The following is a 17,581-nucleotide window of genomic DNA, read 5'->3' on the forward strand; positions in this document are numbered from 1 at the left end:
CCCCTGATTCTGCCATGAACAAACTTGAAACTACAGTCATCAATGTACTAACTCATAGTATCAACTTAGCTCTATCACTTCTGGTTCTAGAGAAGAAGATTTTTACAGATTCCTTAATTTTGGGGGGTTTGGGCCCCCCTGGGGCCCCTGGGTGGGGCATGGTGCCCATTTTAGCAAATTGAGATCCTAACCCCCTAGGGATGCTACCTGCCAAGTTTGGTGAAAATTGGTCATGGGGTTCTCAAGAAGAAGATGAAAATGTATAATTTAGGCCCCATTAGGCCCCCTCCCCACCCCCCTCCCCTGGGTCCCAAGGGGGCACCCCTGATTCTGCCATGAACAAACTTGAAACTAAAGTCATCAATGTACAAACTCATAGTATTAACTTAGCTCTATCACTTCTGGTTCTAGAGAAGAAGATTTTTTCAGATTCCTTAATTTTGGGGGGTTTGGGCCCCCTGGGGGACCCCTGGGTGGGGCATGGTGCCCATTTTAACAAATTGAGTTCCTAACCCCCTAGGGATGCTACCTGCCAAGTTTGATGAAAATCGGTCTTGGGGTTTTCAAGAAGAAGATGAAAATGTAAAAAGTTTACGCACGACGGACAACGGACGCCGGACGCCGGACGACGGACGCCGGACGACGGACGCCGGACGACGGACGCCGGACGAAGGGCGATCGCAATAGCTCACTTGAGCCTTTGGCTCAGGTGAGCTAAAAATGGACACAATCTGATACATGTACAGTTGATGAAATGAGATTATGTGTGAATTAAACAGCACAATGATAACAGGATTCCAATAAAAATGTGAAAAATTAGCCAGAAAGGTATGCAGACATTATTGTAATCTGAGAACATCCAATTGTGGTTGCTATGTACATTGTAATTCAATCAAGTGTTGATAAATCAACATACATTGTATCAGGCCATGGCAGTATCCACTGACCTTCTGCGTGAGAGTGCACATTGTACTGCATACATTTCGTTTAGTAGAAATATGGTTGCTAGGGCATGATTGATCATCAAGTAATGTTAACATTACCTCAAATTGTACATGTACCCACCACTGAACGGGGAGGGATCTTCAGGCATGAAGTCGCATTACGTGTAGTACATGTATTGACTTATGCTCTCGGTCTCAAAATAGCCCAACACAGCACATTATCCCAGGTGGCATATCACATCAGACAGACAAATTTCTTGGGAGACCTTTCCAATAATTCTATTTAGCAAATTCCAAAAGGTATAAGATGAAGTTTGAGCCTTCTGAGGTCTTACATTTTTATCAAAACTAATTAAAGGGATCGTATAGTTTTGGTTGAGACCTAATTTCAGGTTTCTAACGTTTTTTGGTGAGATCATGAGAAACCTGTTATGAAATATGAAAGAACATGTAATTCCATGAGGAATTCATCATTTATTTGATGAAAATTGGTTTTGAAATGGCTGAGATATCCAAAACAGAGCGATTCCAATAAGTGTGGGACCCACACTTTTGTTACGATCGCTTTGTTTTACTTTGGTTTTTGGATGTTTCAGTCATGCCAAATCCGATTTCATCAAATAAACTTTGAATTCCTCTTAAAATGGTATGCTCTGTACTATTTCATAAGTGTTTTCTTGGTATCTCACAAAAAGTTAAAAGCCCAATTCATCTCCACCGATACTGTACCATCCCTTTAATGTGGGCAACCCTCTTTAAGAACAACAATACATAGGACCCATAGCCTACATAAACGTTAAGTAAATTTCCCTCTCCAACAACCATACAGTGTATTACTCCCTTGAGTCACTACCTCCCCCCAGCACCCCACCCCCCCCCCCCCCCCATATTTTGTTCAAGTGATCCTTCTACAAAGCAAACAATATAGGCCTAATGAGCAAACAAGCAAACACTGAGTGCTGGATCACTCTCTATAGATCTGTGATAAAATGCATGGACTCCACACAAACACTATTGCTGTGTTCAAGTACAGCATGTATGATATATACAATATTACAGTTGTAACTGCACACAACTGCAGAGAATTGATGGAAAATAGAGAGAGCCACATGATAACATAGTCGATCCCATCATGATACACTATAATTGCTACAGTTCATTGTATCAGAGAAATTTGCTGCCTCCTGTTTTATATTCTGAATTGATGATACAAATACCTACATGTAGCTCACTGTGAGTATACCTTTAATACAGGAATGTATAAAAAGGACGCCAAGAATTATGTTGAATTTTCGTATTATCATGAAACAGCAATAACCAAGATACATCACTGGTGAGTACAGTACAGTTGTAGACTGTATAAAGTATTCATTCTAAACTTTAATAGCTGTGTTTAAAAGCAACTCACTGGACACAGAGTTGTGTTATTACTGTACATTTATGAATTATGTTGTATGTGATACAGAATTGCATTGGTTTGCTCTTGTATTGCATTATCAAAAAGGAAAAAAAAAAGAAAAAAGGGAAGTCCTGGTTTGGTGTAAGAACATAAAGTAAATTCTTTATCATCGATGTACAAAGTATACTGTAATGCACACAAGTGTACACGTACACAATAGACCCGAAACCAAGTCGATTTTAACCTTTACTCACACAAAATCCTCTGCTTTGCATTATACACTGGATGAAACAAACCAAATAAAACAAAACAAAACAGGTCTAGAAATACCCCATACAGTTTTGGTTTTTTTTAAATCATATACAATACTGAACAGGTCATATGGAATTCATTTTCACACACATACATGTACATATAACATGCACAATTACACTGTAGCACATATCATTCAGTGCCTGTTGAGTGCTTTATTCCCTACAGCATAGCAATTATGTACATCGTACAATCTACACCAAATGTACATGTGTACATGCATGATTTTTGCGATTCAAAATTGGGATGATATTTAAAATCACAATTTCTTTGAGTGGTGAAATTCGCAGGCAAGAACCCCACTGACAGTTCTAATGAAAAGAGATACACGGTGTGTGCTTGTACAATCACTTTTTGAGAGAAAATTTAATTTTGGAAAGAGGAAACATACAAAATGTTTTAAATTTGCATTCAAAGGGAAGGCAGTACATAGATCATCTCGCAATGACTGGACAAGACAGCAGAATGTTCTGTATTATATTGAACCATTAATCTTCAGTAATGTTTTTAATTGCACATTAATGTACACTGTGGCATTTACCATCACCAATGCTGTCCCTGCGAAGATAGTGGATACTTTACAGGCTAATGACATAGTATGCAATAGGGTAATTTTAGAAGCCTACCAGAAAGCAGTTTTTTTTTTTGGGTTTTTTTTTCACTCATTAATGCATCATCTTTTTTCTGGCATCACTAGTATTCTCTCCTCCCCTCCCCCCCCCCCCCCCATCCCTCACCCTATCAGAGTTGATCATTTTCCTTCATAAACAGATTATAAATTGCTCTTCTTGGTTGTGATATTGAAGACATGGTGTACTTTAACATTGTGTTAAATGGTGCATGGCTTTGTAGAGCTGTATTAAATGGTAGACTGCATCATGCGTACACAACAAGTGCATACTTGTAATTTGTTAATTAGCCCAAGAGCAGTTTCACTTTTCCAAGGCCTATACAGTAGAATGACTAGGGTGAAATTTGATTGCACAAGGGGGCTAATTACTGTATTAGCCGAATACACTGTATAAAAGTTTCGCGAATTTTGCAAGTTGGGTGCTATTTGCGATTTAAAAACACATGAAAATATAAACTGTGATACAAAATGTGACACAGAATGCACACAAACATAGTATTTCTCCGTTCACTACTGTACTCCGCAATCGCGGATTTAACCACACGCAAAATTGTCGAGAAGTTTCGATTTTGCAAATAATTAGACCAGCTGGCGAATCTTATACAGTACATCACATTTTAAAGTGACTGCAGTCCAAAATACATAATTGTAGTTCAAAGAGAATGCACCATTTGTCACAGGATATATGGAGTAGAACTGTGATACTCTTCTGCAGGAATTTGTGGTTTATGAAATGATACCTTTCCATGCATTAGTAATGAAATCAAGATACAACTGTACAGAACATTGTACATCATGTACCTTGTGGTGGTAAGTAAGGCCCTCACAACTGTAGTTAAAGGCCCTCACAACTGTGCTAGGATTAATTATAATTAATTATAATTAATTATAATCTAGTGTAGGATGGACATTTTATCCTCTTGACAGTCAGAAATGCTCTAATGTGGTAGGATGTCAAGTGCTTCACTGACAAGGGATTCGATTTGCCATTGATATTAAACTGCAGCAGTTTGAGTACTTTCGTATTCATTCTCTCCCATGTAAAATGCAGCAATATTATATTGTACCCATCTTTGTTTACACAGAAAATGAAGAATCACTCAATATCACATTACATTGTACAAGGTCAGGGATGGAAGGTAATTACTATATTTCTAGGTACATGTACAGCTGTACTTGTGGTTCTCATTAATGGAGTGACTGCTCATTTGTAATTCTCCAATGATCATCAATTCTCACTCTATGCCCTTGATTAAACCATTACAAAATTTATCATGTAGTAAAATATTAAAGGGTGTGTACAGTTCTGGTTGAGGTGAGGATTTAGCTTTTAACATTATGCGAGATATTCAGAAACCACTCTATGAGATGTCAGAGAGCATGAAATTCTAAGGGGTATCAAATGTTTATTCGATGAAAATCGGTTTTGAAATGGCTGAGATATCCAAAAACAAGGTGAAACAAAGAGATCCTAATAAAGTTGTGGCATGTCGCCTTTTATTATTAGCACTTTTTTGGATATTTCAGCCATTTTAAAACCAATTTTTATCAAATAAACGTTGAATCCGTCTTCTAAAAGATAACATGCTCTTTCATATTTCATTAGAGGCTTTTCATTATCTCACTTAGGAATGTTCAAAACATGAATCCCCACCTCAACCAGTACAGTCCCTTTAATGGTTCAATTGGAAAATGGAAAAGCAAGGTATTAAATCACATTTTGTGGATCATCTGAAATCAAATCATCTTGAACAAGCCCAGTGTACAAAGTATTTGTACATGGTAAATCAATTACACTGTATGCACACAATTGTGTGGTATTTATTATGTGCAGAGTGTACAATTGTAAAACAGACACAGAATTGGGAGGGGTGCATTCAAGCAGATTTATTCATGTACAATGTAACCTAGATAATTTACATGCTGTATGGTGTACACTTGTACACTCAGTACAGCTGTACATAGGTACACGTTTAATGCAGTTTTACAATTGATGTAACATCAATACCATTTAACAACACTGACTTTTTTATATCACAGTGCTTTCATGAGCACTATGAAATATTTCTTGAAGAAAATCCCTCTACCTTAATACAGCCCCTCATAGATCACCACAGCCATATGAGCTAGGTCATGTGGCATACTGAAGTACAATATTGTACACCCTCCAAAGAAACCCTGGAAGCTTTGATAAACAAGCATGCTCTTTCAGCAGAGAGAAAGTGCACACAAACTACTAGTATTCTTAAATACCAAATTGGGAAATCATAGGAAAGCTTACGGTACCACAAAAAAAAGCCACAAACAGCACAGGAATATTAACAGCCCAACAGAATTCTGAGGAACATACAATGTACATTGTACATTGCACAGTATACATACATGCACTGTTCTGTTTTTTGTTTTCTTTTGTTTTGTTCTGTTTTGTTTATTATACATGTATCTATTGAAGTTGCGTGCAGGCTTCTGTAGCAAAATACAGGATTTCCATCGCAACTACTGACACAGGATGTCTATCTACTACATGTAATGCAAGAAATATTCATTGCAGTGAGCCTACATTTTGTACAGTACTGTACAATAGCTACAGCTGTACATTAAAAGCAATATATTTGCTTCAGAACAAAAGAAGATCAGGGGGGAAAAAATCACATGGTAAACTTCAGTTGGTTCTCTGACAGTTTAATCTACATTTGTATTGACTATAAACTTTATATCTTGCAGAGGTAATGTTTGAAATGATCTGAGAGTGATGCAGTGCCCTTGCCACATACTGCTGTTTGGGATACATGCTAGCAATGTAACACATTGTACAGATCTGTGTCAACTCCTGGCATTAAATATTGGCAGCTTTCACACAAATACACGTACACTGTAGTTTACAATGATTGTATGTACCAACAACTTGTTTGCTATCAATTTCTGAAATGCATTTCCACACGTCTGGAGCTAATCGTCTGTTCACACACAGGAGCATGAGTTTCATCCATGACTGCTGAACTGTTTTTACCACAGCTGTTCACGAACAATGTGGCCAATCGATCAAACATGCAACTCTCAATTGAACTTAAATGTATGTTTACAGTGTTGTTCTTGAAAGACATGTGCCATGATGGGGAAAAAAGGCAAAAGATAACATATTTTTTAAAGCTCCACCTTCTTCATTTTAGGATTTTACACGTCAACAAACTACTACAAAATCAATGCAAATGCGCACCCACAATCAATTGAACAATTCAGCTACATGGCTAACTTTGTAAAATAACTTTGAAGAATTTAGATCCATGAAAAGGCCATGACAGTTTGGGGGAGAAACAAATTCTTCCTTTCCTTCAATAGACATGTGCACAATCTGTGACAATTGATCAAATCTGGGTGAAACACTTATTTTCCATGAAACCTGTAGTATTTTTAGCAGAGAAAAAAAAAGTAAAATGTCCTGCAAATAAGTAACTGAACTCTGACATCTCTGCAAGAGACAACATCTGCAAAATGCAATTCAGGAAACACGCTTGGCAGATGCTTGATGCAAGTTTGCATTCAGACTCTAATCATCAAATCAAAACTAAAAATAAACTCGTCAACTGACATCAAATTTGGTACTTTATAGAAAGTTTACAAGTACTACGCTTTCACCGTCAGGTCTTTAAACTTTACACAGCTATAAAGGAATTTGATTTCTCCACATACAGCAAGCTTGTATTCGTACACTGGTTGAATGCATTGTTTTCTGCAACAACACACCAAACTTTCAGTTTCACAGGTTGCAGGCATGACTTGTACAGATGTACAATACATGTAACATCCTAATCACCATGGTTATCAACCGTGACCCACTTTGACTATCAAACCACAGACATATTTTGACTGTCAATAAGGATAGACTGTTCTGGAAATGGTGTGGTCTTGATAAACACACACACACACAAAAAAAAAAAAAGTACTGCCTGGTACATACAATACAGTGTATACACCACATTAAACAGACACTGAGAGATCTAGAAATTTACACTGTTAAAAACAAATATAAACAATTTGTTCGACACAGAATTTACCAAAATGTATTGTTTGCAAGGTTACATTGCACCTGTGCATCAGTTTAATGTAAACCTTCTATAAATTTGCTATCAAAAGAAAGAATTTCAAGAAACATTTTCATCAAGTCCCAGTGACAAAAATTAAGAAGCCACTTTGTATTGTTATACACTGTACATACGTACATTGTATGATTAACTGTACTAGTAATAACAAACAACAGGAAATCATTTTCTTTCGAAGTTTCATATTTCATAAATTGATACTTTCATCTTTTTTTACTGTACAAATGTATATTTACTGCATATTAGTAGCAAACTTGCTGAACATCTCAAAAACTTACAATGCAATGTTCTCCACAACATTGTAAATTGTATTGTATTGTATTGTGATGCCTACACTGTAGTACTATCTACAAATGGGAGACAGGAACAGGGTTTTCTTGTTATAAAGTAACTAGTTAATGTTTGCTGAAAATTTACACAACATCAAATTACAGTAATCTACATATGTAGTTTTCAACATCAAATCACTTCTAACACTGGATTAAACTGGAAAGCTGATCAAAACCTCCAGATCTTTTTTTTTTTTTCTTCCCCTATAAAGTGGTTACAATCCTATCTAAAGCACTCATTTTTAGTATCCTCTGAGTTACATTTGTATAAAACCATTGACTTGTCTGGTTTAAATATTGAATGAGCATCAATTTGCATGATTTGTGCTGTATGTACTGTAGGCAATCTACCCACACTTGCAAGATTTTTTTTGTTATTTTCTTATCATATGTCAAATTAAATACTTTTGCTTCAAAAGTAAAACTGTGTCTCGTACATGTATATTGATCTCCTCCATGCATAGTCAGATAGGAAAAATCATAGAGATTTCTCATACCACCTTCCTACCCAGGGCAAGGAAAACTGACCATTGTACATGTTTAATATGGGTACTAAAATTCATACAGGTGGTCAATCTCATTCTTACATTCAACAAATTTGTATGAGCTGTGTTCACAGAGATACTGCACATGTTGAGGGACCTCTGAGTATGGTTTAATTCAAAACATCAATAACAATAACAGGCATGAGTTATCAAAGATGGTGGCAAAACTTTCATACTACACAGTTTGAGTTATTGTAGCACAAAGAGTATATACTCCGGGCAAGCAGCAATAAACGAAGACATACAATATACTGGGATCATATTGTTTTGTGTGTGTGTGTGTGTGTGTGTGTGTTTCTTTTTTCCACCCACTTGCCCAAAGAAGCATGAAAAAAAAAAAAATGAGTGTTATGTTTCTGCCAGATGCGTTTAATAAAAATCATTTTGGCAAACAACAAACGTTAACATCAAGGATTGGGAAGATGTTGGACTGAAATACTGCACTATTTTGACAGACAATGTAATCATTCAGGTGGGTACTTGAGGGGTTTTGATTACAGTGTCAACACACAATGCATGTTTACAATAAGATTATTGTGAATGATGTGCCATGATATTCACAGGTCATTCACTTTCCCTTTCAACGCCATGCCAAAAGGGTACTCCAAAAACCTATGCCAAGAATGTATAGTAGTAACATTGCCGATAGAAGCCAGATGACGTTTTTATTTGTCTAACAAACAGAGGTCTTATGTTAGATTTGGATAGCCAAGCAGACCCAAATCATAATTTTGACGGGGCAATTTTCGCGACGCTTGAAATGCGTAACAGATGTAGGGTATACTGGGGACACACACATATTCACTGTGACACTCTCGCTGCACCGGCTTAGTGTACCGTTAAGAATTAGGTCCATATCTGCAATGCAATTGGCACACATGCAAACCAATTCACCATACAGTACAGTGGATATGTCTACACGTACGTACCTTCGCATATGTATCCCTGACCGATGAAACCCCACAACATATCCGTACAGTGATGACAAAATGTCGGCTTATGAAATGTCTTTTTCACAAATGTATGCCCATGTGCATCCATGCCTCTATCCCTCACGGGATTTAAGTCAACTTGTCGTTCAAAAAAGGGAATTCCTGCCGTAGCCATCTTGTAAAAATTTCGCGGCAGGCTACCTGCCCAGATATCTGAACGAGCTGGAAATGATAACACTATATAAAGTATCCTGCCGATTTTCACCGCCAGCGCGTCTTACTGAACTACACACAAATCATATACACACACACACGACTGCGATCACGCAGGATCCTATGAGCGTGTTTCTCCCGTCCAAAGCTAATACATTTTTGCAGCTACCTTTATTTCTTTTCGTAACGACATAATTACACGAATAATATATCTCGGTGAAGGAACATAAATATATCAACTGTATATCACATACCAAAATTATGCGAGTCTCGAATTTTTTGCATGTTTGTTGCTGTTTTTCTTTTTCTTTTTCTTTTTTCATCTTGGTATCGATGTGATTTTAGCACTTACGTGCTGGATAAGATGCTGAAATTTATGGGGCTAGCGTTATCTATGCCGGCTTGTGCAATTCTAAACTTTGATGCACCGTTCAAATTACCCTAACAATCTATTAACTTTGATCGTGGGTAAGTGACTGTCTTCATATGTACGTATAGTGATGTCATTAATCAAGACGCACCAAGCTTTGAATATGATTACTTCATCTCATATCGTTCCAAGCCAAATCAGTGTTGTATAGTATTTGCGTCATGTATTTTCTTTAGTATAACGACATTCTGAACAAAAATTAAAAGAAAAATCACAAATATACAAGTAAACTTAAGATTCTAATTCATAGTATCAATTACAGGTTGTGTTATGTATTTTATCCCGTGTCGAAAACATTCTTAGGTATAGAGCACGCGTTTCCCGCAATTTTTGAGTAAATGCTCGTTTTGTAAGTATAGATTAGTTTGTTGTTGTTTAATTGTCAATCAATACTAAACAGTCTTGTTATTGTTGTGTTGGCTGCATTATTTGTTCTAGTGTATATCACCGCAAGTCACAGCACAATATAGCGCCTACTACACACCTGGAAGTTTCCATAACGCAGCAATGCGGTGCTTTGGGAGATTTTATATATCAGTATAAACTAAGGGACTGCAACATCCATTATAGCTGTCACGATCCTTTCGATGGTAGATGCAATGGTGCTATACAGTCTTCACTGGACTGTTTGTTTATTTGTCCGTCTGCTGTCTGTCTGTCTGTCTGTCTGTCTCTCTGATGAATGATGTATAAACATGATTATGTCCTATTGTGGGCTCATGTGTCCCTTTTCACCTTTACAAGCGGTGGGTGATGATTATTGTGAGCGTATCAATACTTTTTTGTAGATGGGTAGGGCGGTTTTAAGCTACGGAAATCTTTGGATTTGAGAGCAAATTGTCAGAAAAAAACAAAACAAAACTCTTGAAGGAATGCCCCTGATCTCTATCTGTCTATCTATCTATCTCTCCTCCCCTTCTCTCTCTCTCTCTCGCTCTCTCTCTCTCTTTATATATTATCTATACACACACAATCATATATATATATATATATATATATATATATATATATATAGATGAGTATAGATAATATATACATGTATACGTATATCCACACGAATGATAGGTACATGCATAATTTGTGAATAATTATAGACCTATATTATGTATATCAATGCATGATTGTTGCCTAATGATGATGTATGGATGTGTATTCATACGTGTGAGTGCATAATAATGTGTATGCATGCATTGTGGAGATATAAACATTTTTGACAATTATATAGCAATTAACCTATATGAATAATATGTATGCATGATTTATGCCTCTATCATACATATAAATTATATATATATATATATATATATATATATATATATATATATATATATATATATATTGCCAACAAAACTTGCATGGGAGATGTTAGCTGCGATGTTGAGTTGCAACCCCTTTAATTGAGCTTTCGGGCTAGGTCCTAATTGCCCTTCGTCATTGAGATGATTCAGCCAAAATTAACCACGGTGTAAAATCAAACTGAACTCAGCTTACCTTAATTACACAAAGTTTATATTGTTCCTGTGAACTGTTATCTATGAAAGCTGTGTCTTCTTTAAGAGAAATCATTTTGGGATAAATGTGTATGTATATATATATATATATATATATATATATATATATAGCGAAGAATCAAGAAACATGTTTGGACCTATAGACTATATATATATATATATATATATATATATACATATTTCATATGTAAAAAATGTAACAAGTATTATATTATATATATATATATATATATATATATATATATATATATGTAAAAATGAAACATGTATTATATTATATATATAATATATATATACAAAGATAATATACATATTACATATACAACGATACAACGAACACGGCAAGAGGTCGAAGAATATTGTTTTATTTTCAGCATGCACGTTTTGCGCATATAATGAGGGTATTTTCAGTTATAGAATGCACTAGAAAATCAAGATGCTGATTGAAACACTGTAAATATATAACCTTGGCGAGATGAAGACTACTGAGTTGTTCATAGTAATTTGCCATAATAATTGTCTACCCTATGTATACCTCATCAGGCTGATAATTGTACTTGATTTCAATTTCAGTGGAAGAGGACAATGCATAGTGTTTAAAACCTACAATAATCAATGTGATATTGTGAAACGAAATTCTTATAATTATAAATTCAATTAAATTCCAGATGAAGAGCTTAAATGAGATAAATCGAATATGAACAAGAATAGGTATGAATAGGCTTTTTGTCTACATGTAATTCTTATTATTTTTTGTATATTGATAATTGTTTGAAATGTAAAGCAAATGAATAAAATCAGAACTTCTTTCTGTCAACACGTTTGCTCTACGATTAGGACTAAAATAGACAAAAATAGCGAACAGCTATTTAAGTCGAACAAATTTTTATATGATTTCCATTACATTTTAGAATAAAGAGTTCAAAACATTGGAATAAATTGAACATGAATAGGACTACATAGGTATAAATTTTTTTTCGATGGATATAAAATATTAGTAATATAAATGTTGGATTGAATATATATATATATATATATTGAAAAGAACTGCTAAACGTAACACTTTCTACAGAAAAACACGTCAACTCTACTGTGAATGAAAGGAGAAACAAGTTATGCAATTCCTCATTTGATGCATTTCCTCAGTACTTGATAAGTATTTGAAATGCAAAGCAAATGAATGAAATCAGAACTTCTTTCTATTAACAAGTTTGCTTTAATATTAAGATTAGATTAAAAGAAATAAACATTAATTGAAGTGGAAAAAGGATACAAAGAATGCTTTGCTATATTGAATAGTCAATTCCGCGAAACAATGATGTTCATGACGCACTCACATCTGCATATAAGATAAAGAGAGGATATCACCTTTTCACAGCGTATTACTGTCAACATTATTATTACATTGTATCATATAAAATCATATTATATTATATTATATTATATCATATTATATTATATTATATTATATTATATTATATTATATTATATTATATTATATTATATTATATTATATCATATTACATTATCGATCAACTTTATAAAGCCATCACAGCACTTCTTTTTGCTATGGTATAATGATAATCATAGCTATTATCATTAAAAGATATAAAACAACTGTGAGTTTATACTGCGCAGTTTCCATAGGAATGTACTCAAACGTGCATAACAATTTAATCAAAATAAAAGAGAAACAGAAAGATTGAAAGATCTGAGCCCTTTTTTCATTTGATAATATCATAATTTTAAGCATGGAGTAAGCTGAACATCCCTCTGTAAACTTTTGAAGGCCTTCGGTACAATGATTAAAGATAACTCCACGTACATGTGTATATAAGAAATTATAGGAGTTCATAAAACCAAATTGAACTTTGATGATTTTTCTTCACTTTCGTTTAAAATGTTTACAAAATATAATATTCTCTCATAGTAATTCCATTTCATTTTAATTCTGATTACCGATCTAATTGATGAGGATCTTATTAACGATAAGTACAGACAATGATGATGATCCAATTCAATTTTATGTACAACAATAATCGAAACAATAATACATGTATACATCACTAGGAACTAAACATCACTACGAACCAAAGTGGGGAGACTAAATCAAAAGCATAGCTTGTATTACTTAGGCCTAAAAAAAAAATCAAATATCATCACTATGAGACACATAATAACAATTAACTGAATATATACCGGAATGGCATAAAAAACAAAAATAACCAAAACTGAAGCTCCGCATTAAGCGAGAGAGAGAGAGAGATGAGAGGAGAGGGTGTGAAAATTAATAGATGAGGTAAGTTGAGATGAGAGGGGAAAAGAAAAGATGGAGAGAGGACAGGATATCAAGCAGGAGGATTGATAATTTCTAACAGAATATCTTTTAATAGTTTATTCCTAAATTGCTTCTGATAAGATTACTCAACATAGATATTTCTTATAAACGTGTGCCCAATGAATTCCAGAGTTTAAGCCCTGTGCACATGTAAAAGTTTTGTTAGTAGATAATGTTCTACTCAAAGGTAAATGCATTGAGTTCGACTGTCTTGTTGGGTAATTATGAACCGAACTATTTTTGATGAAGGGTTTCAGATAATATTTTCGGAAGTTCATTATAACTGAATTTATGCATTAACTCTCCTAATTGAAAATGATATAAATCATGAATTTTAAGAATCTTATGTTCTTAAATGGTGATGATGATGATGATGATGATGATGATGATGATGATGATGACGGCGATGATAATGATGATGATGTGGTGGTGGTGATGATGACATATAGTAATAAAAACATGGATATTGGACTTGAGCCGGTATGGACCAATACTTATGCTGAAGTGTTCCAGCTTTCAGCAATCCAGACAGTGCAATTGTCAGTGTATACATAGTTCGATATTTCACATAACAGAAAAAAACAAACAAACATTATATTGCATCATAAAAGTAATAAATTACACACCAATACTCAACCAGTGAAATTATTCCCATTATTGTCTTTCGTTTTAATATATCAGTTGGTGACGGTATTGACAACCACTTAATTGGTAGATTTTAAACTCCTTTTATACAATATAATGCCAACTTCAAGATTCTGTGTTCGTAACTCTATTCTCTATTCACTATCTCTATTCAATGCAATTTAATCTTTATATGTACATCCAATTTATTATAATTTATGGTAATTATAAAATACATGCGTATTATTCGTGAGCAATTACAAAAGTATATAGATGTAAAACAATGAAAACAATGAAGGAACAATGAAATGAGATTAGGATGAAAAAGTATGGTAAAATATACAAGCTAACATTAGGTAATATTACGTAATACAGTGTATCAAAGTTCTGTGTGCAAATGATCTGAAAATGGGATGTCCGTAAAAAGCCAAAATATCTCTCACAAACCATTTCACTTCAAGTATTATTTTGCATCATCGCATGTTACTTTTGTGTGGAATGAATTGGTCTCCTAAATGCAGATCATATCTCCATGAAGTGACACCGTGCTTGTTTATTGGCTGCGAAAAAAAAAAAAGAAATCACTTCGATCTGTTATATCCATAATTACTAAATCACAAGAAACGTATATTAGCTAGCAGCAGTTCGTTGCAAGATAACTAGACAAGCGAACAGAATCATTTAAAAAATGTACTTCTTTAACTGTAAAGTGCTGCTGTGATACTCTGAAATACGCGCTTAATACCCAATTACTCAGAGAAAATTAAGATATGACATAGTCTATAAGCCCTTACCTGGCGAACAAAATTATGCACAAAATTGATAGTGCGCAAGATATGGTTATATTAGGGTTTTTATGAACTACTTTTATTTCTTTTTCTTTTTTGTTATAGTTCTTATGGGCATTATTGCTATTATTTCATATATAAAGTATTGATATGACTAAACAAGTTCCTATGAAATACAGCTTACAATTGTCAAAGTCAAGGAACATTTCTTTGGTCGTCATATCAAAACTCCGTGAAAGAGCGGCCAGGAGCATGGAAATTCAAAGCTAGTGGAATGCCAAGCGTATTCATGATTGTCATAAACAAACAAAATACAACTCTTCGCGTAAACTTGCACAAATTTGAAAGAGATTCCACTCCTTCTGTATAACACCTCTCTGCTTCCACCGATGTCAATGATCCGGAATAGGCAGAGGACATTGACCTTTAAGCAGGTTGGGGATGGTTTGCGGAGTAGAGAATGTTGCCTGAATAAGCTCGGTGAGCGGCAGGTCAAGGCTATTCGACTTGACAGCCGAGCGTGGAAATCCACGAGTCGGTCACGGCGGCGGCGGCGCTATACAACATCACTTCAAGGCGAGAGGCTCTCGGAAGGTTTTAAGGAAAGGGCCTATTTATAATACGGTAGAAAATAAACTTGTCTTGAGTTAAATTTAGGTTTTCTCTCCTCCCCATCCCCCTCCCCCTTCAACTTTCTCCCTCTTGTACTTGATCCATCCGTCCCTCGTTTCTCTCGTTATCATTCTATCTCTTTCCTTTCTCTTCGTGCATGACATCGACTTAGTATAGAGATTTGTCCAGGGTGTTTGTTTCGCGTAAGTTAGGTTTCCAGAATATAGTTTCTTTTGTTTTGTTTTATTATGTGTGGGGATGCATCCTACGAGCACATGCTTTTTAGCGTTCCTCCCCAATTCCAGCATTTCCGTATACTTGAATGTTCTGCAAACTTATAATATTTTATTGTGTTATGTAATTAATGTATATACTGTATTAGATTTCTGTCAAATATTTATTTGTTTCTTTTGGATAATATGGAAAAGTGCAATGGAATGCACCCTACTAGCACTGTTTTTTCTATTAGTATTCCTCCCCATTTCCAGCATTTCCCTATACTTAAAACATGTAAACGTATCTTTTAATAGGTAGGCCCTATTGTGATGTATAATTTATGTGTTCAATTTCGGTAAAATATTTATATGTTTCTCTTGGAAACTGAAAAAATAAACGAATGAATGAATCTCTTTCTCACTGTATCTTCGAACGAACCAAGATCAATGCCATTTACTGACATCATATTTGCACGACTTCACAACAGTTCAATTTCCTGCTTACCTGGGCCCGTTCTGAAGCTATAAGGAACTTCACGCTGCAAACAATTTAGATAGAATTTAGATATTCACGTCGCATGCCCCATCCCCCACCCCCGCAACAACAACAAAAAAACAACAACAACAACACAAGAAGAAATAAGTTACACGTGATGCTACAGAGGTTGATCAATAGGCCAACTTGTTGACTTTTAATTCAAAAGGATGGACATCCCCTCCCCCGTGTCCAGCTGTTCAATGAAGGTGTTTCCTGCTGCGTTCTGATTTATAGCTTTCTCTTTCAGTTGGTTTGCGTGATTTGCAATTCCTTCACCTGTCTCTGTTTTCGTAATAACCCAGAGCTTGAACTTGTTCATATTATTATTAGATTTTTGCCAGGTATAGGACGAGGTCGAACAAGCTTTCCCTGTTCTTATGATGCATTTCTCAATACTTCGAATCCAGTGTGCAATCATAACTACTTCTGACAACGTTTAATAGGTCTGTAACCTCAACTTCTACCATGCATGCTTACGGGTGGTGGAAAAACTTTCAATATTGTTTTTTTTTTTCTATTTTACGGGAGGTTCAGTGAGTATATGGTGCATTCAATCACAACGTAATAGATCTGCTTACCATCCAATTACCTATCCACCTACAAACAACATATACGGCCTATACCATGCACATATTGTAATGGTAGGATCTATCCTTGACATGCTAGAGTATCAAGTCACTACTTAAAACAAATTCTTTCACTGTGATCCTCTTAAATTTACCCCCTCCCGTTTTTTCACATTCTAAACGCAGTATTGACCAGATCACGAACATAATATTCACATTTTTATCAGCACTATATAGCACATAATTGTAAAAGCTTATTCTTGACAACCAGAAGGATTGTCCAACACTAGCATAGCAATAACTATAATCAAAAGCATGCAAACTGTATTATGAGTTTGGGTGGAATAGCTTGTCACTATACTAGCGGAGAAACTGCCATAAATTGAACACGCTAAAGAGTATAACCCGACGAGTATAGATAGATTAAGTATTGCTTCCTAATAAAATCAGTAGGCCTACCAATATTTCAACAAGAATTGGAACGATGCATGCATTATAATTATCAAAGCTTTGAAAGTGTTTATGTTTTGCTTTACTTAAAAATTGAAACAACA

General features: G+C 35.0%; 1 protein-coding gene across 1 annotated transcript in view; it reads right to left on the reverse strand.

Moving 5' to 3' along the window:
* Positions 1-9,367, reverse strand: part of LOC140239433 (diacylglycerol kinase theta-like) — a 120,529-nt gene extending 111,162 nt beyond the window's left edge. Inside the window, exon 1 of the mRNA XM_072319272.1 lies at positions 9,190-9,367. Within this exon, the coding sequence (XP_072175373.1) occupies positions 9,190-9,367 (178 nt within the window). The remainder of the gene's footprint in view (positions 1-9,189) is intronic.
* Positions 9,368-17,581: the final 8,214 nt, after the last annotated feature.

Source organism: Diadema setosum, chromosome 16 (assembly GCF_964275005.1).
Source record: "Diadema setosum chromosome 16, eeDiaSeto1, whole genome shotgun sequence".
Classification (NCBI taxonomy): Eukaryota; Metazoa; Echinodermata; class Echinoidea; order Diadematoida; family Diadematidae; genus Diadema; species Diadema setosum.